Source organism: Cygnus atratus, chromosome 4 (assembly GCF_013377495.2).
Source record: "Cygnus atratus isolate AKBS03 ecotype Queensland, Australia chromosome 4, CAtr_DNAZoo_HiC_assembly, whole genome shotgun sequence".
Taxonomy (NCBI): domain Eukaryota; kingdom Metazoa; phylum Chordata; class Aves; order Anseriformes; family Anatidae; genus Cygnus; species Cygnus atratus.
The window spans coordinates 2352621-2379107 of record NC_066365.1 but is presented as its reverse complement, the minus strand read 5'-3'; the positions used below and the strand labels follow the sequence as shown (position 1 = coordinate 2379107).

Below are 26487 nucleotides of genomic sequence, written 5' to 3'. Positions count from 1 at the left end.
GACTGTTAGCATATATTTACACACTAAATTCTATTTAATGAAGGATTAAAATAATTATACTGAATTACTGTTATTCCATACTCTGCTTTTATTCTTTTTAGCCCTTAGACAACCTCTGCAGCCTCCAAGAGCCAACACAGTACCCTGGCTGCCCTGGAACCCGGTCGTCCCATTCCTCTGACCGCCGAGTGAGTCATTGTTGTGCAGCATGACATTCCCTTCCTAACGCACTGGTTCCCAAACCGCGGTCCTCAGAAAGCTGGCTGACTACATGCTGCTGGCGCTGGTCCTCGCTCCCAACTGCTGCATGGCTTTAAAGACAACCAAGATGCATTAAACAGTATCCTGACATTAATTTCCCCCATAAGACGTTATTTTAGTTGCTGCAGGGCAAGTATGTTCTTGTGAATGAGCGAATAGGTGTCTCAGAATAACTTCTCTTCTAAGGTACAGTCCACGTAATGGGGGTAAAAAACAAAAGCATGGAAGTCTTGCTCTAGATAACGTGTCAGCCCTCAGTGCAAATCTCCCTGGTTCAGCAAGTCTGGGAACTAGACCGAGACCAGGAATTATCTCCAGCTCTACCATATGGAGATGCAAGACACCAGGCCAGTTGCTTGTTTTATTTAAACATGTGTTTCTGTTACCAGCAGTATTAACATTGCTTTGTTCCTGTTTATATTTAAAGAAATGAGAAAATAAACTAAATAACTTTTTTCCTCTCATTTTGTTTTTGTTCTTTTAAGAGTTCCCTGTTCCTGTCAGAGTGAGTTAGGCTGAACAGAAACAAGGCATTCTTCTTCCAGAGCAAACGTGTCCACATTTGGAGTTATTTGGGAACCATTCCTACAGCTCAAATGCATGTCGTTGTCCCCCCTCCTTAATTCTGATTAATGTCCACATGTAAAAAGTCCCTTAGGTTAGATAACTGGTTGTCTACTTAACAGATCACAGTAACACACAATTTACCTGAGACGGCAAAACACACAATACCCACCTGCTGCTTTTACCACTTTAGTGAGGCATCTAATTCAGTGGCTTAAGAGAAAAGTTTCTAATTGTCTGCAAAGCGGCAACCGCATCATGACAAGAGTGATAGGGCAGCTCAGAGGACCCCAAGGAAGAATTTGGATTTCCTGCCCTCATCCACACCTGAGGGGCAGAGGAACCATCCCATGAATTCAATAAAACCCCCAAAAGGAAACTCGTGTTAAGGCAAGGTTCAGCATGCCCAGTGACCCAGCGTGCAGGCTGCGATGTGCAGGAGAAAGCGTAACGCTTTCCCTAACATGGACTCCTCCTGTAAGTCACGCTGGAATCGCACAGAAAAGCCCAAGACGATCACTTCCCGGTAAGAGCAACATTACTTGACAACAAGCACGTATGTTAGCAATGCAGTAAATGTAAATGTCCTATAACACTCTGCAGGGGTAGCTCACAGTGCTGAACTCTTATTGGCTCGCAGAGTGCAAGTTTCTATTTCGCTACTTCAAACACATTAGAAAGTCCGTTTTGCTGGAGGTTTTTAAGTGAATCGGGAAGGCACCTTTCTGTCTACGGGGTAAAACAGAGGAGTACCTGACCGGGTGTGACCCCAGTGCTCTGTTCACGAGGGCTGGCATTTGAGCTGGTGAGCTGAATGACGAAGTAGTAAACTTACTTTCCAGTGATAAATTGGCTTCTGGACGGTGTGCACATAGGCTGAACATAATAGTTCTCCAGCTTAACCCCTTCGGCAGCTAGCTTGTCCAGAGTGGGCGTCCTGATCTCGGATCCGTGGTAACCTACGTCTCTGAATCCCTGATCGTCAGCCAGGATGAAGACGATGTGGGGCTGCGAGCTGGGGGCTCCGGCCCCCGGCTCCTCTCCCGGCCGGCTCCCCGCTGCCTCCGTCCCTCCGGGGCCGAGTCCGAGGCTGTCCCAGGCCAGGTAGCCGTAGGTGAGCAGGCTGAGCACCGACAGCCCGGCCAGCACCCCCACGGCCAGCATCTTCCCGCTGCACAGCCGCCCGCCACAGCCGCGCCCACCGCGGGCCATTCACCTTGGCTGAAGCAAGAGCGAGAGACGGAAGCGAAAAATAATAATAAAAAAAATCAGAAAAAAAAAAAAAAACAGCAGCCTCTCTCCGAGGCGGGGGAGCGAAGGGGAGCCGGGCTCAGCGCGGCTGCCGCCAACTTCGCCAAGTCCGGCCGCCCTGCCCGCTGCCGGTGGCGGCCGGGTGGGCAGGGCCGCGCCGGGGGTCACAGCACCCTCGGCCCGCCTCCGGCCCCGTGCCGGTGCCCATGTCGGGCCGAGCCGAGCCGGGCCGGGCCGGGCCGGGCCCCGCGGCCTCACGGCGCCCTCCGCCCGCCCCCTCCGGCGCTGCCGGGCCGTTCCCTCCCCTGCCCGCCTCTCCCCTGGTCCCCCCCGCAGTCCCATCGCCTGCCCGGCCTTCCCCCGGCCGGCCCCCTCGGCGGCTTCGTCCTGCCTCCCCTCCTTCCTTATCCCCTCTCCCCGCCGCCGCCATCGGCCCCCAGCCCCCTGCTGCTTCCCAAAGCTAACGCTTTGCGCCCCCCCCCCCCCCCCCCCCCCCCAAAAAAAAAATTCTTTAAAGCGTTTCTGAAATCGCCACAAACATCTGGCAGGTATGAAGGTACCGGGTTTGTTTTCAGCCGCAAACCGGTCCCAAATCCCAAGCCCTCCAGTTCTGGTAAGGCTGTGGCAAATGCGAGGAATGTGCCTTCTCAAAGTGCTATCGTGGTTTTTTTTTTTTTTTTTTTAATTTGAGTTGAGGTATGAATGTGCTTCAGTTGCAAAATACAACTTCACCCTAGTCCCGAAAGACACTGAAGCAAGCAGAAACTACATTCATGCATGATTACGCTAAACTGAAGTAAATGTGCAGGTCTGACCTGTCTAACATGAGTCATCGTGACAGGAACAACTTTTACTCAAACTAGATTTTATGAAGCTTTAACTCTTAAGCAGCCACTTAGACCAAAGCCTGTCACTGCTGCATCTGAGGAGCTCCGGCTCGTCCCTGCTGGCACACGAGCTGGCTGCTCTTCCTCCCAGAGAAACGCTTCCACCTTTCATTTCTCAAAACTGACGGATTCTGGCAGGGAAAGTTTGGTATGCTCTTAAAAGTTCACTCTGCTCCCCACAGCTCAAAGCAATGTCTCCTCGAACAGTCTTCTGCAGAGCACAGGAGCATCCCAAAACTCATACTTTGGAATATGAGCGCGGTGCTCTCTTGGGCAACAGCTGAAATAGCTTCTCAAATGAAGAATACCTAAATCAGCATTACCATATCCTAAGGGGCAGCATGACATTGTAATGAGGTGTCGAATGTTGGTGTATATTCTTTAATTACCTTTAATAACATCGTCTAATGCAAGTGTCTGGATTTTGCTTGCCTAGATGTCTCCACAAATGAAGTGCAGTTCATAACTGCACTTGTTGCCCTTGTTCTGGAGAGAAAAAAGAAGTCTGTCTTAAGGGAACTCTAATTGGGGGTGAATCTAACCAGTTTTGTGCAACCTAATGTGAACGGAAATGTCCCCACTCTAAAATTCCTGGTGCAAAAGAGTTATTCAGAAGGAACTGAGCATCCTGCCGCACTCGACAACTCTGCAGCAGGGAGAACGTGGAAGTAAAAGTGGTGATCTTAATGTGCTGTTCAAGGTCTTGTCTACACTGGGAAGGGGTACTGATAAATCTACATCTGCATTGTAAAGCCTACCAAGTTTAAGTCCTGAGGTGGAATGCTTTCTTCTGAAATCAAACTAACTTTACAGCATGTTAACTCAAGCTCCAAAAAAATAGCCCCCAAAACCTTAAACTGAAGAAAGCTTAAAACCTTCAATATACTCCAAGGAAATTCCCTTTAAAAAAATTCTCTATTCATTTTTTTTTAAACTCCTGCTTTTCCCCACATATGCAAGACCAAAAGAATGCATATAGAAACCTAAAACTATAAATGGTAAAACGCAAATTGGATTAGCAATGCTGTTTTGACTTTAACCGGTCCACTGCCAAATGGCAAACAAAATACAACGTCCTCTTTATAAAAGCCATAATAGCGCCATGGATGCTGATAGACGTATGAGCATCACACTAAATATCTGATAAAAAGTGTTCATATTTTCTCTTAATTAAAGATACTTTGTGTTAATTTTTAATTTCTGTGCTTTTAAAATTATTAAACACTAGATATCACAGCACACTTATTAACAAGATATTATACAATCCATACATTATGCCATCCATATAATTATTTGTAACTATCCATATACGATTTCCTCATAGAATCAAACATTTCTGACGCATCCAAAATAAAAGACTGGCAGGCGGCTGGCTAAAGAGGACCACTCCTGACCAGGTGAGCATCAGTGGGCAGAACTACAGAAGCAAATAAAAGAGTTTGGAATTCAGATTGCTTCTATGGTAAGAAAAAAAAAAAAAAAGATCATTATGCAGACGCAACAGAGTTTATCTCCCTAAAGATACGCGTATGAGAAGACTGCCTTATGGCAGTGCCTGTTAGCCATACCAAACCCTGTTAGTCATCACCCAAGTGCAGATGAAAACATGCGAGGACAACCTCCGTCAGACATCCCTAAGCTCGGCCTTCTTTTCTTTACCAGCCTGACAACTCACCCCCTCCTTTTGCAAAAACAAAAGCGGGGTTATGCCAGCAAAATACTCCACTGACCTTGAAGTAAAGAGGCCTTGGAAGATAATGTGCTATTAATATTCCACTTAAGAAAATATTTGTAGACACTCAGGAGCTGCAAGCGTGGTTTATACAGCCCATTCAGGATGCTCAGTGAAAGGAACAGGCAAGTTGTGAAAGCTGTAGGAAGTGTTTTTCCCTTAGGGAAAAATACAGAAGCTTCATAGATAGTTAAACTTGAGCGCAGTGAATACATTAATCCAAATATACAGCAGTTAAAATTGAATTTATTATACCATTAGGAAATGATATATTTTTAGCACTTGTTATGCAGTCTCTGTGTGTATTGAGACCATAAAATTAACTCAATTGAACATGCACAGGGAGGATGACTTTAGCTGAAGGCTCGTCTGCCGTTATCTTCAGTCAAGGTTGGGGCTGTTAAGCATGCTCTTTTCTGCTTCTTTCAGATCAGGCTGCCATCTAACCTTTCCAAGCCATATATATTTGACATACAAGTATAAGCCAAAGAAGATAGCGGCTTTATAAAGTTAACTGCAGCTGAAAATTAAAGGAGACTGTTCCTTCAAAGGCAATCACGACAGAGAGTGGAGGTGGCACTAGTGGGGACAGCAAAGGATTAGTCCGGGTGTGGGCTCTGCGTAATGTCCCCGTGGGGCTGTGACTCAGAGGGACATCTGTGAGTCACAGCTCCCCTCCTTTCCCTCCTCTCTCTCCATGCTACGGAGCTGCTCGCTGTAGGACCAGGTCACATGCAGGGAACAGGGCACCTAAGAGTTTTTTGGGAAATGAAAAAAGTCTGTCTTAAAATGAGATATGCCTTGGACAACGCAGATAAAGATGTTGTCCAGAAGAGAAGATAAGCCACGTTGTATTCTCTTTCCCTGCCATACCTAGCCCTGTTTGCCAGCTGGTACAAGAGGCGGCCAGCACGTTGCTCCAGTGAGAGCAGCACGCCGAGCCTGAAGGATGCGATCCCTCAGTCCTCAGGCCCAAACACATCCTCAGAGGGAATCTCGCTCAGAGCTCAAGAGACGCAGGAATAATGGCAAATCCGGTCTTGGGAGGACAGTTTGTAGGAAAAAATAGATCCAAGTGCTGACGCTTCTATTTAGATAATGTTCTAACTGCTCTTTGAATGCTTGGTTCAACCTTAGAAGAGTAATCCTTACCTGTCGGAGGCTACATGTTTCTTCTTACCTTCCAGCCAAAGCTGTCAGTAACAAGACAGGCTGCAGTTCAGGATGTGCATTCCACTGCTCTTCCTGGTTATGCCTGAGGCCAGAAAACTTTGTCTGTTTAAAGAACAGCTTTCTGAACTGTTATTTTTAGCTTAACAACTACAACTATAGTAAGAGCAAAGCAGACTTTGGCCTACACGCAGATAATATTCCTCCTATTTGCCAGAGCAGGAACTGTAACCATGCATTTCCTTTTACCCTGTTTTTTCCTGATAATTCATTTTTTTTGTACACCACGTCCTCAGCATACCTGGCTAAGATAAAAGGAGAAAAGCAAGACTTCACTGCGTGCTGCTTCCCAGGTGGATGCTGTGCTTTTGCCAGGGCTCATCGCTGGAAACAGCATATTATAAACACGAGTAAAAACTTGGTGAATCACGGCACTTAGATCATTCCCTTTGCCTTCATTGGTGGAACCTCATAATTAATTCACAGATGTGCTACTTGTGAATTATCAGATTCCACCGTGGCTCACTCCCTGGTTTATGATGACATAACCAGAACTTTGCTGTTAACTTTGTCTATATTTAACACAGATTTTCCTCAATTCCCTGCCGCATTTCATAGGCAGAGGTCCAGATTCTGATCTCAGCTGCCTTCAGCGATGTAAATGTGCAGTTACTCAGCTGATCCCAATGAAGTTTCTCTGGAAATTTAGGACCTGACCTTAGATATACCTCTCACAGCAGTCCCCGTAATGACTGAAACAACAACACTTGAGAGCTGGTAGTTGCCTTCCTGGAGATCCCTATTTCCTAGTTACGTAGGGCTCGTTATACCAAATGAAACAGAACCAAACTCTTTAAATTCGTACAGTCCTACTGAAACAACTGCTTCTGGAAACACCAACCAGATGATACGTTGCCTGGAGTACTTCTTTAGGAAAAGGGATAGTTTAGTGGCAGATGCCAGGAAAAGTCCTCACGGAAAAGTGTCACACAGTTCTCAAAGACATTAGAGATGATGCAGGGCCTCTCAGCTGGAAGGGGCTATGCACCACTGCTTGGTAGTTACATTTTCTTACCAGTTATGAAGCCTGGTCTGCAGAGGAGCAGCATTTGTTGCATTTATGCATTTACACCATCCTTTCACAGCAAGGGCTTCTTGGTTGCAAGAGCAAAATGTAGTTTTTCTGCCCCAAAATACTTTATTTTGGACAGGCAGTGGAGGAGCATGTTTTTCTGAGTCCCACCCCAGGCACCCCTCAGGACTAAAAAGCAAGTGAGCTTTACGGACCCAGTTTGGTGGTCTGTCACAGCTGTGTGTGGCCATGAAGCCCGCTGCTCTGGGCCTGCAGACATCCTGGCCTGATCTCATCCCCTGGCCCTGCTGTTGGCCCGTCTGGCCATCCTGGGTCCATATCTGACCCCAGTTCCCCTCACTGGACCTGCTCCCGACTCCCACCTGCGGGCCAGCGTCTTGCCCTCTGCTGTCCCCATCCCCACAGCGGCGCCTGGGCCCGAGGTTGTCCCTGGCCTGCCCTGTTCCCTGGCTGGGGTGATGCGACAGGACATGGTGGCAAGATCCTGCCCTGCTGGATCCCTTGGGGAGCCCTCGCCGATCCTGGCCCCAAGGGGACTGCTGCCCCAGTGCCATGTCACTGTGCTGTCCCTACATCCCCCTTCCCTTCTCTCTCATCTGCAGAGGGGCTGTAGGGAAGGGGCCAGCTTTGGTAGCAGAGTTGTGGCTGCCTTGGAGCACTGGCTGCATCAAAACATCATTACCTTCTAGCTCCAGGCCTTTTACTCCAGAAAAAGAAAAATACTTTTTTACTTTTTACTTTTTTACTCCAGAAAAAAATCCAGAGGCTTTTCCTTGTGATACAACCCCCTTCCCAGCAGACTGCGTCCTTCTCTTGTGTTCTAGCTTTTTGGCCTGTGTTCTCTTCACGACGGCCCTAACACGACTTGCCTTTTGTCACCTCTGGAGCTTTGTGGTAATGCCTGTTACCTGCCATGGGGCTTCCTTCAGTCTTCCTGAGACTATATTTGAAAGATTAATGTGGCATGTCTCTGCTTTGGCCTTGGATACTGTCATCATCGTGCTGAAGTCCATGGGAAGTGTCCTTGGACAGGGAAAGCCTTCGGTTTACCACTGGATGTAAGCGGTGTTGAGGGGCTTCTGCTGCAACAGTGCCAGTCCTCAGTTAAGCCCCACCCCCTTAGTCTCAGATACAAATGTGGACCTAAACTCTCTTTTAATAATTTCGATTATTTTCAAAGGCTAGTCTGGATGTTAGCGAGTGAGGGGTGTGGATATTTTTCTGGCTTTAGCGAGTTTCTGAAGAGCAAATGATCTGAATAGGTCACAGTGCACATTTCAAGGCCATAGCCATCAGCATGTTACTGCTTTGAAGCTTTGGCCCGCTGTTTTTAAAATCTCTTTCTCAGAGAGCAGCTGTAGTCTTCAATATGGTTTCCTTGCCACAAATACTACAGCAGGAGCAGTCTCATTTGTTCCCAGGTCATGCGTTTTTATACACAAGGTCATCTGTCTTGTTTAAAACTTGTCTTAATATTTGAGCAATTAAAAAGGCCAGAACAAGAGAACTGGGACTAGGCAACATAAATCTAGAAAATTCAAATAGGAGGATCTTTTCAAAATAACTACAGTTTTGCAGTGGAAGAGAAATCTTCCTCTTTGTAAATCAAATATTTTATAGTTTATGGGGAGTAATGGCATAACCTGCTGCAAGTACTTTACCAACTGCCTGCCATTCACAAAAAGTCCTTTTTTTTTTCTTTTTTTTTTCTTTTTTTCTTCAGACAACAGTAAAGCTAAAAATACAGGTTGGTCAGAAGCATACAACTGTAGCAAAACATAATTCTAAGTATTGCTTTGGCCTCGCGTGAAGTATCTGATTTCAAGGGTATGGGTGCACAGCTGCAAAAAAACTGTCCCTTTCTAAGGCGAGCTTTAAGGGGGAGGGATGCTTTTAACTTGGAATGGTGCATGGGCTGCAGAAGGAAGAATGCTAATGAAGTGCTTGTAAGGCTTGGGATGTTTTAAATAGTTGTTAAATACTAGAAATTGCATTTGGATGACTCACTACTATATAAAATACAAGCTTCAGGTCAAATAAAATAAATTTTCAGGTCCCATAGTTTGACCAGCTGTATCTAACCACAAGGGAGGTTACAACATAGTTTTAACAAATATATGTGCATACACATGTTAAGTGCTTCCTATAGCTAGTGGCCTGTTCTCACCTGGAGGGCAATTGGAAAGATTTATCAAAGATAAAGGTTAAAAAGATCAAAGATAAGTCTGTCACTGTAATAGTGTCCGATTTGGCCAATATTTGTCGCAATTTCTGATTTCCAAGTGCATGCTATTGCAGTGTGTTTTCTTCTGGTGTTCTTTCGTACTAAGCAGAGTGATGCTCATTGAACCAACCGGATCATTTTGTTTGCACAGTGCTGGTATAACCTTTCGTCTTTGGTTTCTTCTTTTTCCTTTCTCTTTCTTCTCCAGCTTTATCTCCGCAGTCTTTGATATACCCACGGGGCAGCATTTACTGTGGTGAGCCTGGAATTTTGTGCACGCTGATTGACACACCAGCGTGCAAGTATTGCTTGTCCACCAGCTGCTGCTGTGGGAATGGCTCTCCCCACTTTCCTTCCTTCCCGTACCTGGGTGCCCCCCCAAACTCACAGAACTTAAGGCGTTCTTTCCCTCTTTCCCAGTTAGCTCAAATTGATGAACCAGTCAAAAAAGTCACAGGAGGGGCATGCACAAATGGAATGGTATCCGAGGAAAGGAACACATTGTGCTTTGTATTGCTGAAGCCTGGGAAGGTGCACCATGGTCAGAATACGTGAAGTCAGAGGCTGCAATTTTTTAGCACAACTAGAGCAGGGAAATGGCAGTGGAAACTGTATTTCACAGATAATGCTTTTAAAGTTTCATAAGTGATGCAGAATGATGGGGTTGGTCAGTTGAATGCTAATATTCAAGCAAAGCTCATAAACTTATAGACGGCTCTTGGTTACAGATCACCTACTGGAAAAGTTGGCTTAGAGTGAAACATGCACATGTTTAAGTTTTATTTCTCTTATGCCTTTACCACTCCCACTATCCCTACATAATTATCCTTCTTATGCCTTACAAAACCCCAAAAGAGCATTTCTAATAAAAACCTGATTGAATATAATAGCGCTGTATCTCACAAAAGCCCCAGTGCAACACAAATTGCCCAGCACTGACATCTTATTCAGTGGAAAATTAAAACAATTGGACCCGAACTGAAACATACACTGTTAGAAACTTATTCTGGTGTCACTGAAGAAGTGTGGATGCTTAAAAACTAATCACAGGGACAAACAAAAAAGCTAGGAATGGCAGGAGATTCAGGATCTGCAAATAAATATTTCATGAGAAGGACACTTCACAGGAAGGGATTGCAGAGTGCAGTTTTATACCGAGAAATGGGCGGTCTTCTCAAAATACCATAAGAAAGGTAACATGCACTAAATTGTCACGAATGTGTCCAAGACAGTCGTCATTAACAGACACGGCAGAGCATTACCTAGTGGCCTGACAAGGTCTGACAACAGTTACACAGATGTCTTGGAAGATCCTGAAGCTCCATATGACAGAGCAAGGAACTTGAGACACTGGTATTACATATATGTGTGCTTGAAAGTTTGTATTTCATACATTTAATTTTTGGTGTGTTCCCCCCCCACACACTCCCTGACTGTGAGAAAATAATGTGGAAAACTAGATTTTAAAGATCTAGTTGGAACTATCAGGGTTGTGCTGGGCCTCATTTTGTACTGTGAAAAAAAAAAAGCCCAAAGTAGTTGGGTTGATTCATGCTGAATTCCTTGATTCTAGGAGGGTAAGACTGGAAAATTAATTGACTGACAAAACAAAATTAAACAGCAGACCAAAGCATAAGCAGTTGCCTCTGTTTACATTCATTTTGTGCTAACAGAATGTATTGTCAACCAGTAATACCTGCCTGGAATGTACAGTATGCCACTTTGAAAAGCTTAAAGCAATAATAACTCTTCTTTTCTTTAGGCCTGCATTCTCATAACCATAGCTCTCACAGCTTCACACCAGTCTGAAATCACCTGCCTTCCTATTTCATAATACTGACACTCCAGTTGCTCTTATGGGCTTTTTGGTCTGGCAAATTGCTCTGCAGAACAGCAGACTGGTTCTTTGTTTCCCATGCAAATCTAAAAAATTCAGAGTCAATTTGGCATATATATATATGTATATTTTTTAAATCAGTACACCTGTTTCCATACTTATAGTAGGGTGAGTATATATGGGGGAAATGTCTTCTAAACAATAGTATTGAAGTATTTTTATTTTATGTACATGGCATGGAAGATTAAGCAAAAAAAACCCCTCAGTATGCTAACAAAGCATGACAGAACAGTTTCTGGGCTTCTGCTCTTACAACGTACTACTTGCATGAGCAATACTTGACCAAGTGCTTCCTTTCATCCAATTCTCAATTCTTTTAATAGAGTTGTTACAAGCGGAGAAAACACAAGCAAGCAAGCAAGCAAACACCTCTTTCGCTCCTGGCAGCAGTGTCCCAGCTTAGGATTCATATGGATCATCAGGACAATGTTATCTAAACTCGCTAGGTCTTGCAGTCCTTCAGAATATTATCTTTGGGATACACAAGATTGATTACGGGCCACAGCGATTTCTCAAATGAAAACATCTATCCGGCATTTTGACCATCAGTTCAGTGTACAAAGGTAGAGAGCTAAAACCAACAATATACTTCTCATTCAGATTTTTCGGATTTTTTCCCTAAGCCGCAGGTTTTCTTTTGTTTTGTTTTGTTTTGTTTTTTGTGGTCTATTTGTTTGTTTTGGTTTTGGCTCAGTATTGACACTTCTGTTTGATATAATTAAATTGCTGGTAAGAAAAAACAAGGAAGTTGTGTGCAGTGCTTAACTTTCTTGTCACTTCTTATCTCGTCGCTTTTCATCAGCTGTAGGTAGAGCAATCAGCTCGCCACATTCTTGCCAAAGAGTTGTGTCTCAGTAGGATTGTGGGGGCCTGCGTTAAGCCACTGAATGAAATTAAGATAAATGGGCAACTGATGCATTTTTTCTGGGATTTTGCTTACTTATTTCAACATCATTATACTGACATCACTAACTATAAATTTAGGGAGGAAAGTCAATGCAGAAATCATAAAAAGATCATAGATTTTACAGGAAAATGCTCTTGGGTTGCTAATATCCTTTTTTTTTTCCTCAAAAAAAAAAAAAGATAGAAAACCCAACAACAGCAGAAAACAGATACCCCAACACCTTACTCCTGTGGCTTTAAGCAGGCCACTTAGTTCATCTGGTTTCTAGTTCAGAATTATTAGCTGCTAGAATGTCAGTACTGTTGGAAAGCGTTAGGAAATAAATCATAAATGTCACCTACATATTTCAGCAATTGGAGCTATTCACACAGCGAACAATAGGGCTAAATTTGAAAGCAGAACTAACCGGTCCTATCAGAAAACTGCTAACTGCATTCCTTCTGTATGTACTGGAAAAAACAATGAAGCTAAAATATACAAAATATATATAAAATATAATATATACAAAATATAATACAAAACAAGGAATCTGGCATATTCCTCCTCTACCCAGAGTCAGTACGAAATGTCTCTTGCCTAGGAAGCGGGTTTGTTCTAGCAATCAGCAGTTTGGGGATTTCCTGAGCTAGAAGTTGCATCACAACCAATGACCAAATTGGAAATAATATAGTTTTGCATCAAACCTGCTCATAGACTTGATCTTACAGCCACTCTTGGCATGTGTGTCATGGTTTGGTTAATGTACTGTGAGAAATATCCCCTTCTATTTACTTTAAAACCACCGCCTGCTGGACTGCAAAGCGTCCCTTTTTCTTATATTGCTTGAAAGAATGAATGACAGTTCAGTATACATCTTTCCCACAAGATTCAGGATTATATAAATAAACAATGATACTTTCCAGTCTTGAAGAGAAGACTATTGAAAAGTCCAAGTTTATTTAGTCTCTCCTCATACTGAAATCATTCCATATTCTAAGTTCTATTAAACAGCCTGCTAATAAAAAAAAAATATTATTTTTTTTTTCTGAACACATCCCCTTGTTATATTGCTAAGATGTGAATACACGATTAATACTGTTTATTTGATAGCAAAAGAGATATAGTACATTCTAGTGATACTCCTTGGATATATACAAGTACATACTGTAAGAATTTTCATATTTGCTTACCGTGAGTTTAAGCAGTGGGATTTTCAAAGCACGCATAGTTTGACTTAACAAAGTTATTTGTAGACTCTAAAGCTAGAAGACCCCACCATGATCTTCTACATAGGAGCTCATGTAACAGACTACAGAACTTTCCTGACTTTATGCCCTTACAACCATCTAAGCGCATGCTTTAGAAAGGGGCTCAGACTTAATTTAAAGACTAGAGTATCCATTACAAGCCTGGTGCACTATTCCAGTTGTCAATCAGTGTCACTCATACACTTCTCTATGTTATTTCTTTTCTGAATTTGATGCTGCCCCACCCATGAAGCAACTATTTGTATTCACTGTCTGCTTATACGTATATGCAAAAAACACCATAAGAGACAGAACATGATAGAAGAAAAAATATCATGGCTTTTAAGGGGAAATGCGTTACAGATCTCTCTTCGATATTTAAATAAAATAGCATTCTGTGAAAGTTTGGTAAATTATCTAAGCATACGCTAGCATAGTACATGTCAAGAGAAATGTTAGTTATTGTGGATTTGAAAATGTATGCTGTTTTGTGTGAATTTCTTCAGATTATTATTCACATTTTTATAAAGTGGGTTCTGTTGCTCCTTAGAAAGCAGCAGGAGTGCTCTGTAGTAGAAACAACCTCTTCATCTATCCGTGGAAATGCTGTAGCTGGGACAACAGCAATGCCACTTGAAACCTCTTCTGTAATACCACTGAAGTAACGTGTATAAGGCCTGAATTGGAGAACATGCCTTCACGATCTGATCTGCACCAAACCTACAACCTGGTACGGGTGTCTGACCTGGTCATCACTTGCAGCATTTGAACTAGTGTACATACAGTGTACATAAAGGGTTTTCTTTTCTGGCCAGTTCTTCCACTAGGGTGACACACTGCTACCTACCTTTCTTATGATTATTCAACCAACTGTGTAGGACACATACGTAGTATAACTGGAGATACATATGCCATGGATAAACTTCTTTAAAGTTGCCGTGCAGATATGAGGCCTTGTGGGACCCTAATGTATTGCCTGGTGGGAAAGGACGCCTAGCTGGACAGAAAAGTCATTTCCAAAATTACTCTTTTATCTGGCCTGGTGTTGCTGAGTAAATCACTTGTTGTGAATAATGGTTGCGTGAGCTTTCTTTTATGCAGGCACCTTTTCCACCAGGAGTTAGGATGAAACCACCAATACTCCAACATTAATTACAGCAGCTGTACATGTAAGTGATATCTAACAACTTTTGGATTGATTTAGATCCAAGTCTGGAATTCTTAACACCTGTATACAACACTACAAATCGATTAAGGCATTCAGCAGAACTCCTGTATATTTTATGTCACAGAACATCAAGAAATCACTAATTTGGTAGAAATAAGTGTTGCTTAGGAACCAAAAGATAACACAGAAAAAGAACTCATTAATCATATTATATTTTAAACCTGCTCATATTTAGAAAATTCACTCTAAGATCACGCAGAAAGGTAAGGTCTGGAGGAAGCAGTGTTCTCAACACTAGGACAATCAAAAATCGCTGATTAAGTTCCACTCGTAATTTAAAAGCATAAAATGTGACCTCGTCGATTCTACAGAGGGCAATAAGTTCCAGCTGAAATGCTGTATAGGAGCATGTCATGCAAATTAGAGCCTCAAGGCACTATTGCAGTGCAAGTAATAACAATGAGCTTAAATTTCACAGGTCGGGGGTTTCTATAACATCCTCTGGGAATTCGTGGGCATTCTGAAAGTTACCAACAGCTCCAGATATTAAACAGGATTTCAGCTGGGCTTGGATGATTGCCAGAATTGATGAAAACATACCACCCTGCCATCCCCTGCTTTCCCAAACTGGACATGTCATAACCTAAGAACTTCCTAAGAACACTTCTTCAGTATTCAGCATTGGTAATAGTACACACAGCCCTGCTTGGATTAATTACGTCTAACCCCAGCATTGTCCCATGCTCGTGGATGAAACCACTCTCATAGGTTCTCTCTTCCAGGCAACTCCCCCACTCCCAATTCCTGCCAAGCATGTGCAATGAGCCCCATCAGGCTGTCTTTCCAATTACACTCAAGCATTTGGAAATGTCTCCACAAGTGATCAAACGCTGGGGGGAAAGAGGAAGCTTAAATCCTGTTTCAGGAAGATCACACTGAAAGAAAGATTTCCTTTACTATAAAAACAGAGTTAAGATTTGTCAATAGGGTCTGTTACCTTGCCCTGTAACCTCATCACAGATCAGCTCGTATCTGCCCCCATTAACCGCTCCTTCCTTCATCCTCTTTCCGAGCAAGCAGCACTGCACAAGACTCATTTATACACAGGCCGGCTTCTGGGAGAGGACTTTAGATAGACACAGTCCTGCAATAAAATCAAGTTGCTCTCCCAGGTGGGTCAGCATTTCCTCCACCAACAGATAGGGAGTAATTGAAATGAAAACCTCATGTCTCCTTGCCTTCCCATTTGGGATGAATTACCCATGCAGATACTTCATTGCCAGCACTGTGCTACTGACAGTGTCATTAAGCTTAGCTCCACCAGGGACAAATCTTTTCATACACTGAACAGTAATACTTTCATGCTACCTAATGAGTTTTGCGGTGCTGCATGTTATGTAGGGAAGCAAATATCTATCCTGTGCAGAAAAGTAATGGGCAGAGCATTCAAAGCATACATTGTTGTTAGAAGTCTGTATACGTTTCTAACAGAAAAAGAAATGGTTGCTCTGTAGAAGTCCTCACAAGATAGAACAGGTATCTCTTATTGCTTTGCCATTCCCATAGAGTTCACAACAAATATTTGGCTTTCTGCCACAGATTGGAGATGAGTTGAAATTTTGTACCAACATCTTTGTGTGAGCAGATGCAAGCACACGGACAGCTGCAGGTAGCTTCCCAGATGCAGTCCCAGAAAGAAATTGTTTCCTTCACAGTGTGCAACTGAAGACACTCTGCTGCACAGTCCTACAGATACTAGGAACATATTTTGGCTAAGGAATGGTTGATTAGCGTAGCCTAGAAAAAGTCTGAAGCAGAACCCACTGAGGTCTGTGGAAATGGTCCCCTCTCTGGTGAGCTGTGGATAAAGCCCCTGGAATAACACAAGCCACTGTAGTGTCGTGATCCTGAAGTTGTTAAAACCATTGCCACTACTTGCAGTGAACTTTACCTTTTTGTTTATTTCCTCAGTTCCCCAGTGACAGGCCTCATAAATGCTGTGAAATGGAAACCGTCACTGCATGCATCAGAGGAAAAGACCTGAGGAACTGTCATTTCCTCAGCTGAGCATCAGCAGTTTCAGTATCAAACGAAAAAAGTCCTAAGCTATTTCATCCACAAGTTACATTTCTTCCCTGGGAATATGCCTTAACTACATATGTTTGTTAAAATTTATTCTTAAGTCTTAAATATTTTCCAGCTGATGGTAGGTCAAAGTTTGTGTAGGTACACACACAATATATATGCTATATGTATTCGCACATGAATATATACAAAAAGATATGGATAACAACAGTGGCTTCCATTGATTTTTGATGCTTGCTATTCCACAGGTTCTTTCATCCACTCTGTAAGACCAGTAACTCATACTACCATAAAAACTGAGATGTGTGGACGTAGGAATGGCAGGTGCTGTCTAAACTTCCACTACAGAACCTTCACAGATTAAAAACATAAATTGTATTTTTGGCAATAGAATTGTGTGAAATATCAAGAAATATCAAGAATCAGGAAGGAACATGGAGCCTTTTTGTCTGACAAGTAGAAATGTACACTTATAATCGCATTAAAGCTGTATCCCTCTTGGCTTTAGAAAAAGAGATATTAATCTACAAGCTTTCCATGGCTATGGGAAATTCCATCTAATATTATCGCCAATGTAAACAATAATATACGTATTCATGGACATTTATAATATCACCAAAGCTCTGTGCCTTCAGATCATGGGTCAGGCATCTAATTTTAATGGAATTTTAAAATATATTTATCTAATGTGTTTTGGATCCTATCTGCTTTCTGATTTTTGAGTTATTTTTTAAATGCATTTTTTTAACTTTTTCTTTTTTAGAAAAAAAAAAGAAAAAAAATATTATTTTACCATGAATAACCTCTATTCATTTTTCCTTCTCTCACAATCGGTTTTGAGTGCATAAGCAAGTTTTCAGATTGTGATAAAATTATAAGAGCTAGGAGCACAGCACTTAGCTGTATTTCACCTTCTGTTTGCATTCCCGTCTGTGGAGTTTTGTTAAAAGAGATGCTTATCAGAAGCAAAATCCAAGGTATTGGATCCAAAGCCAGTATTAATGATAAAAACAGATAAAAACATCTCTTTTACACAGAAGCAAGATCTTAGGTTTAGAACAATCAATGAATAAACAGAAGAAACGCTGTATGATTTGCCAGGTGACCTGTCGCTGAGCTAAACAAGGTAAAGCGTAAACATAGATAATTGAATATGTACTTGCCCCAAAATATATTTTGATTTTACTAGCAGAATGCATAGATCAAAACCTGTGTTAAATTACATCTTAAAAATATTTATTTGGATACTCAAAGTCATCTGTTAAAATCACGGTCTGTACTTAGGCAAAACACACAACTTGCTTACTGAAAAGCAAAGAGCCCTGCATTTGCTTACTGTGCTGACTGCTACGGATTTAAGATTGACTTGGCAACTGCATAAATGTGACTTGAAAACGCAATTGCTTGTTATGGCAGAAACCTGGATCTGAAAACCTAGGGGGTCTCTTCCAGAACAGCACATCTTGCAACCAACGTCATTGTCCTATTGCTCTCTTGTCTAGTTTTAACCATCCTGCTGGAGACATTCATTTCAATGTCTTGGTTTACAGAGAACCAGACTAATCTCTTGGTTAGAGCAGACCCCTCAGACTTATTAACAATATGTACCAAACCCTCACTTCTGTTCTTAGATGGCTCATTTCAAATACACCAAACAAATAACCCTTCGTTACAGGCCTTAATTCCATGGATACCGTAACTTGAATATGCTCGGTGGCATGAAATAGGAAATTTGAGTTACTTTCTATATTGTATGACTAATACTGTGGACATATTAATTCTCAAGTGGAAGGTATTGTACTGATCAAACTTTGATCTGGAGCCTTGATCCAAGTCTCCTGTTTCCAATGTACAGCATAATACTCAGAAAAAGACTCCCTTGGGTAAAATATTGGGGGTAAAAACATTTAAGTGTGCAACGTTGGGTCTAACTCATGGTAACATGTAATACACGGTCAGTGGAGACTCTTATATCACTTAACACAGAGTTGCTGAAGGTTTGCATGTGTAACTCCCATGATTTCTGAACTACAAGGCTTTCTATTCACCTGCTTGTTGCCAATGGTTTCCACAGATCATTGAACCGTGGAATTCCAATATATCACACAGCGGGCTGCCTGCTTAGGGATACACAAGAAAATTCAATCAGAGGTCGCTGCAGTGGGAATGTTAAAATAGATTAGCTAAAATCCCTGTGAGGTTACTTGTAGGCCAAGTTGAAATGACCTTATTTTGATTAAGATTGCTCCAAGACTGTTTAGATGTATACTGACATCTGAAAACTGCCAAGATATCCTGGTGTAACCCATTCCTAATTGTCTGCAGTAGAGACACCATCTCTGCTTTTCCTCCTATGTAGTCAGTTACATCAAACAGGTTGTGCCAACATGGCGAGTTGGACTAGTTTAGCAAGAAAACAATCCTAGATAGGTTTGGAAATTAGACGTGATGGGACCTCAAACATTTCATGCCACGAATTCTCTTTGAGTTGCTTCTACACCTTGTAGAGAGCCATTAATCACTAATTAGGCGCCTGGAAACCTGTAATTTGCCCAACACAATTAAGAAGAGCAAATCTAAAATAGCTATGATGTGTAAAGCTGTGTATTATGAATACAGAGTGATGGATTTGATGAAGGTTTTGTCAGGCAACAACATTTTGGACAATTTTATGAACAGTCTGTCTTCCTGACGCACAGAAACAGCAGTAAGAATTCCTAAGTTTGGGGAAAAATGCCTACCACCACCACCACAACCCAATTTATCATTGGCTGTAGCACAGTATCAGCTAGGAAGATGACTTTCCCAGTGGGATTTCACCGAGACTGATGTTACTATGCTTGCTTTCAGAACTGTTAAGGTAGTCTCACAGATCCAGATTATTTTGCCTTTTGGAGAGTCCAGTGAGGTCACTGCCAAATATGTTTTATATTTATGGTATTTTCCCCATATTTTGCATTTTAAATGTAGTGGTTTTTTGTTTGTTTGTTTTTGCCACCTGTTCACCTGTAAGAAGGGTGACCCATAAACCCAGTTTCAAACTGCAGATGGTTCTGTAATCAGACAAAGTTAAGGACAGCAGGAAGGGACAGTAGCATTCAGTAAAACTTAACTAGTTAAAGTAAAACTGGTACCAGTATTTTCTCTGTTAATATGGTTAGCTCTCTGGAAATTACTGCATGACACATTGTGCTTCCAGCAATCTGTCTGCTTTTTTGTTATTGCACTGATCAGAGATTTGCTCAAGGACATATTTCTTCTGTTATAGCAATTCTTCAAAAAGAAAATGTAATTGAACACTGATACAAATTGCTCTAATATCATGTACTGAAGCGATTTTAGTATATGTATGAACATTGCTGTTTCTATGGTAATTGAGCACCAGTTCATGGATATGAAAACTAAATTCACATAGGCAAAAAACAAGCACAAACACACACACATACACACTTGCTAAATGCTTTTGGAATCAGTTCAGGATGATTTATTTTCCAACAGTTAATTTCCTATGCACATAAGATTCACTAAACACTGTGAGCACTATGTACAACCCTGTACAGGCTGAACGACACCCTAGGAAGTTTTTTTATGCCAGGATAGAAGAAAGTCAGCCAAAAAGTAAAACTGGGGGAAAAAAACCACCCACGTTCCTGCTTTTAAGCATAGATACTCCTTTTTGTAAAGAGAGGAAAATAAGTATGCATATAAATAACTGCTTATTAGAAACAAATAAGCACTTTGAAATGAAAAACTAGGAAATCTACTTAAGCAAGGTCTGATAGAAATGTGTTGGCAAAACAATGTAGTTAACAACAGCCAGGTAGCTTTTTTTTTTATGATATCTCTGGAGAAGCAAAAACTCTATGATAAGTACAATTATATACAAAACATCATGATTTTGCTAATATATTTTTTTCACTGAACTCTATATGGCTAAATAATGAGGCTGCACTAAAGAGAGTCCTTCTAGATTACCAAGTAAAACTTTTAAGAACTAGATTTCCCTAGAAAATGGAATTAAAACTCCATAGCACGATATGAAAAAAAGGATAAGTTTGCTGCTAACTGCTTGCTGAACTTGGACAGTTTGATTTGTGCTTTTGCATTTCTCAAGCAACAGTGTTATATGTTCTTATGATGCATTATGTGGTTTATGACTGAGATACGTCACAGATCCATTAGTTAGTATGGCAAACTAATTATTTGGGAATTACTGCAGCGAGTAATGTCAGGAGAATTGGCTTTGAATGATGAAACAGTTTTCATCATATTTGAACTGGCAAAGGTACTATGGATATGTCTAGTAAAGGTACTATGGATATGTCTAACTCAGTGAAGAAAAGCAACTTTAGAATCATCACTAACATAGGCTGTGAATGCTATACATGCAATTCTGTGGAAATTCTTGCCGGTACAGAAGAAACCTTACATGCAATATAATACACAAATGCAACCTCTTCAGTGCCCCTTTTACAAAGAGTGGGAATGCAGAAATACTGATGTAATCAGAAAACACATTTCTGATTTGCAGCAACCTAGCAAGGTCACGTAATTCGGTACATCAGTAACCCTAGGATAAGTCTGTCAGCATGGTAAGGATTTTCACAGCGTACAAGAGCTGCCGCGAGGCATGTGGGAGCACCTTCTCCCTGCTGGCTCCTAACGGGAGCTGGGAGCATCACAAAATGGAGCCTATGTTCTGTGTGATTTCCTTTGTCCTACACCGACTGTTCCCCATGTCCTATGAAGGTGTACACATGTGCTCAAAATTGCTACCATAAAGAGTCCCACGGCTTGTGGGAAGCACGTAAAAGATGCACACAGCTGTTGGCAGAAGCAGAGACCACGACTTTTAGGGTTCCCACCTAATTGCTGACAGGTTAGAAATGGGTCAGGTCCTTGGACATTTTACAATATAGAAGAGGATGAGGTAAAAGAGAATTGAGAATCTACATCTGAATCACAAAAATTAATACCAGCCCTCACTAAGCAACAAAGATCTCTCAGAAAAAAAAATAATGAAAAGGAAAACAAGTAATAGGAGAAAAGATCCAACCAATGCTGCCTAATTAAAACAGATCATGTCACACTTTCCTCTGCTTCCTTACAGATGTGAAGTTGTATAACACAGTCAGAAGTAAACACTGGATAGTCGCTGGCTTCATTCTTAGTTCTCTTTTCTGGCAGGCCCAGATCATTTCAGCATGTCTTTCTGCTTTCCCAAACACAGTCATGGGCTTGGAGACCATATTTGGCAAAGGTGAGAAAGAAAGGAATGTTAAAAAAAAAAAAAGGAAAAGGGAGTCGTGTCCTTTAAAAAGCAGTCATGTTTTCCCCTCTTTCTCTTCTCCTTTTACAGTTTCTCCAGCCAATGCTACTGGAAGAAAGGATGCAACTGAAGGACTGGGTTGGGATTTAGGAGCTTGCTTCTGAGCTCTGATACAGACTTCTTGTTTGGTGGCAAGCAATGAGATATTACAACTGTACGAGCTAGGAAGTGTTGCTGTTAGCCTGGGTGAATCATTTTGTTCATCACAGATACCATAAAAAAATCAAATCAAATCAAAACAAAACCCAACCACATGTGGGAGCAATCCTAGGTATTTCCTAGTCTCTAAATATTTTAAGACTAAAATAATGATTGGAAGTAATTGGCAGCATCGTGAAAAAAGAGCCAATTTGGCACACATCCTGATGCTCAAACATGAGAGAAGGAGAAGAGGTGTGCAAACCAAAAAGAAGAAAAAAATGGCAAAGTTTCTCCAATGGGAAGTTATATTCATAGACTAAGAGAATAGCTTGGGACCCAGACAGAATTTATGGAAAATTTGTGGCTAATGAGAGAAAAGAACCATAAGAATGCTCAGATGCTAAGGAAGTACTAAGGCAAAGGTAAAAACCAGGCTTAATGGCTACGTAGGGAGAAAAAGCAGATCAATTATAAAGGAAAGGGATTTCTGAGCTGATACAGTTCATTTTATGGAAACAATGAGAGCTTTTTACTTTGCCAGATGAATTAGTAAATGAATACAGAATTGCAAAGTTTTCTGGGCCTCCAGAGGAGAATTAGTGGTACTGGCTGGTACTGACATTTGTTAAAAACTGTTTGGGGATTCTGCTAGAAACACAAGTAATTGCTTTCCATTTTCAAGGGGAAGCAAAAGCAAGTGGAATAGACTGAATTCATAGATGTCAAGCATTCCCCCACCGTGTCACTCTTTTATGGATATTTAATACACTGCATGAGACCCAGTGGGTTCCAATGAGCCTTACAAACTTGCAATTTGTCATGGGTGGGCTACGCTATGGGAATCACTGACCTGAAAGAGATTTTTTTGAAGAAGGCTCATTCCTTTTTTTATTTTATTAGGGTTGCCATACTGCTCTGGAACAACCATAAAGTCGTTCCATCGCTCTGAGCTGGCAAGGCATGTCCTGAGCTGTGGTTTTGGAAGCCCTCTGTTCCATTTGGGAAAAGGGGTCTCGGCCACTTAAGACCCAATTGCCCTTTCCTTTTAACAAACTTACCAGCAATCAGATCTTTTTGGAAAAAAGGCTGAGGTAGTCCTGCCAGTTCTGTACATTTAAAACCACGATTGGGCCCAAGTTAAAGCTTCAAAGCACACATAAGGAAGGGGACCGAGGTAACTGCTGGAAAGGGAACCTCAACAGGAGCGATGAGATCTCCAGAAACAAGTAGAGAGAGAAGCTGGAAGGTTCCTTGGGCACCATCCAGAAACAGCAAATTCTCCTTTCAACTGCAATAACTCCCATGTACTTTGTAGGGTTAGCCCTCCTGACATAATTTCTTCCCATAGACTTCAAATTTCCTTCTTACTTCACTCTGCAAAGGCCCTCATACTGAACAGCTCCATCACCAAGCTTTCAAAAAGTCTCTCCTCCTAGGTAGCATTAACAACCCCTATTTCTCTGTAGGAGAGAAATCACAAATCTACCCCTGCTCCTGAGAGCTCCTTGTTCATTGAAACTATTAAATATATGACACTCACAAAGTGCAGAGATGAATGCCGCATGTATTCTGTTATGCAAAACCTTATTAAACTGAGGATACGAAGGGTCTACCTCACTTTGCAAACACCACTTGAGGAGCTCCTACTCAGATTTCTTTCATTCTAGACCCCTGGTAAACATGAGTGAAAAGTGTGCAGGAGTGAGAACACAGATGCAGATATTGTACTACTACGCTGCTTTAACGTGACCTGCAAGTGCTAAGGAAATATATGTTTGATTGTTTGTTTTGTTTCTTTAAACCCAGGACTGAGAAGAGCATTGTCAGCAAGAGAGTCCAAAGGGCAGATCTGGCTGCTTATCCTGTTTGATACAACATGTTAGAGGAATATTTTATGCAAGAAAAACAACAAAGCACAACAATATATTTTGTTCTCTGAGGGAAGAAGAATGAAAATAATCCTATTAAAATCAAAGATGCTATTGTTTTTAAAATTAATGAATTAGGTTTTCATTGTATCTTTCTTGTTTCAAAACAAGATGTAAAATGAGTTAATTTTATAAAATGAAATACCACTACTATTAAAAAAACCAACAACAACACAACACACAAAACCCAACAAACATCATCAACAAAATCAGTATCTTTCCTAAATGAGAATACACAGACGTTAGCATAGGAAACAAAGAAGCCAAAAGTACTGTAACCTAACTTTGCAGCCCACAGGCCTTATTTAAGCTCAGGTCCCCGAGGTGCCTGTGACTCCTCTGCAAAGCAGGAGGACTCGAGCACTCAGAAAGGACCTGGAGAAAATGATCGGCTTCGTGGTGAGGGCATGAGACCCTCCCCTTTCTCCTGAGCTCACTTTTGTCACTTGCCTTTAAATTACACCAAGGCTCAGCTGTCCTCAGGCAGAGGAGGGAGTGCAATCCATGTCCTGTTCCAGCCCCGAGCTCCTGGATCGCGTTCGGATAAGCACATCTCTTCCTCCATTTTCAGCAACAATACTGTAAGACAGGAGGCCTAACCTACGGCATTTACCTGACAGCATAATTGTGACAGCCTGCTCCAAGATGACCACAACAGAAATACGTTCTTTTTTAACCCCATCAGCCCCTTCTGTGCTCACATCTGAAAATCTGATTTATCACCAGATTCTGAAGCTCTCCCCAACTAGGACGGCATAAACCTGGAACAACAGAACTACAGTCTCTCCTTACTGCCTTTTGTATCATAGGAGAAAAGCTTACTGCAGTTCTATAAGCCAGCAACCCTTGGGTATTGGGGCATCCTGCAAAGGCTGTTTCAGTCAAGAGGATCCGCTGAGGTCTGACACTGCTCTAAATTTTACTGTGGCCCACACTAGTGTCAGTACTGAAGTGTTAGGTGGCATTGTCCCATCACTTGCCCAGAAGTCTAAACTGGACACATCTGTGGATTTTTCTCAGGGTTATCTTTGTTCACAAAGTTGAAAATCTTGAATAATTTCATCTCTACTTACAAACCACCTCCCCAAACCTAAAATCTTTGGAAAAAAAAAATCCCAAACAATGTTTTATCATCACTCCAGTATCAACCGATATGAGAGAAGGAAATGAAGCAGTGAATTCAAAGGAAACTATTCATCTACTACAGTAAAACAAGCCTTGGAACATCCTAAGATTAAGTAAAGAAAATGGTGTTTCTATTGTGTGGGGTGGTTTGTTTTTTTTTTTTTTTGGCTTTTTTTAGAGGAACATTGACAGCCAGGTTCAATGATAGAACAGGGCACAGAAAGTCCCCCGATGACCTAGCAGGCAACTTCGAGCATGATCTCATTTGGAAAGCAAATCGATATTTGCAGTCCCAGGTTGCATTCTCACGTTACAATTAGCTTGGCGACGGTTCCCAGCTTTCCCCCAGCACTTGTTTTTTGACTCCAGGTTCTAGCGCAGCTTTCCTCTGACAGTTCAAAAGGTTGTGCTGTGAATTGTCTTAGAGAAGTTTTGGGGAAGGAAATACAGATTTTAAATCAGCTAAGCTCATCTATATCATGAAAAGAGCCTGCAGACAAATTAGATTGTGTTGGCAGAAGCTGGGAGTAGTGAACCACGGCGTGAGGGCACGATGCCACGAAGCCCAATCGCTGCCAAACTCTGGGCATTGTGAAACCATGGCCTCAGCTAATAGAAATCAATGTGTGTAAATTCAGCTGTCAGCCACTGAAATCGCTGCACCTCTTTTCTCAGATAGCACCACAATTTAATTAAGTGTTGATGTGTTTTGGGTGGAAGCCCCTCAGCTGCACCGCTTTTGAATAAGCCATTTCAATTTTAAAAGGGTATGAGAACAGGGGCCTCTCCCATATGAGAGAAATACTCTGGGACTCAATTTGCATTCCACTTATCATTGTTTTCATAGTAGCTGGATTTAAACTGAAACAAAAATTAATTACATCACAAGTGACAGTCCTATAGCTCATTAATGGTGATCACAAAAGCAGTGGAAAAACTATTACCTAATCCACTATTTGGGGATCGTTAAATTGTTTTGCCCCTGCTTTCCAGGTTTATAAAAGTGCATATATGCCTTGGTCTTTGTTTGCTAGATATTAAATAGTGTCAGGTTGGCAGAGGGGAAACAGTAAGCTGTTCCTGTAGGACGTCTATTTTTCATGTTAAAATTACTGTGTTTTACATCTCGGCAAGCCTCTGGAGCAGATTAAAAGTCAGCATAAACAAAACAAGATGCAAATTGACAGCTATTTCATCATACTTCTTTCTCTAAAAAGGAGAAACCACCCCCTCTCCTCCTTGCATGTATCTTAGTGTCTTTATGGCACTGAGTGCAGGCCAAGTGGACATATGGCAGTTGGATTTCTTCTGGGTGAGGTCATTTTGAAGGGCTTTTTTTCCTCCCTCTACAGACATTTAAATGCTGTCCTCAGAATTTGGCCATGACATTCCAGATAAAATTATCACTTTCCCAGTCCTTAGTATCTTTTCAATTTCCTTTTTTAAGTCAGCTCTGGGATGATAGCCGTATCACTGCAGAATAGCTAACAGATTTTATG

At 41.7% G+C, this 26487-nt stretch overlaps 1 protein-coding gene and 1 long non-coding RNA gene across 8 annotated transcripts in view; one reads left to right on the top strand and one right to left on the bottom strand.

The window, feature by feature from the left end:
• Positions 1-2719, bottom strand: part of ARSJ (arylsulfatase family member J) — a 56847-nt gene extending 54128 nt beyond the window's left edge. For 5 of the 6 annotated variants that reach the window (XR_004779786.2, XR_007708186.1, XR_004779851.2 and 2 more), the window contains exon 1: positions 1661-2301. Coding sequence is in view for 1 of the 6 variants with exons in the window: in XM_050710357.1 (XP_050566314.1) it covers positions 1661-2037 (377 nt within the window). In the remaining 5 variants the exon portion in view is untranslated. Of the gene's footprint in view, positions 1-1660; positions 2302-2636 lie in introns of those variants that run through there. The other variant, XM_050710357.1, reaches the window with a different exon arrangement.
• LOC118251558 (uncharacterized) lies at positions 321-24235 on the top strand. Of its 2 annotated transcripts, none has more exons than XR_004779861.2 (3): positions 321-1351; positions 4288-4360; positions 11403-11822. It is a non-coding gene; the product is annotated as an uncharacterized LOC118251558 (long non-coding RNA). The 2 variants fall into 2 exon arrangements; XR_007708189.1 differs by lacking the exon at positions 11403-11822 and adding an exon at positions 23742-24235 and having other exon boundaries at positions 1234-1351.
• The last annotated feature ends 2252 nt before the right edge of the window (positions 24236-26487 follow it).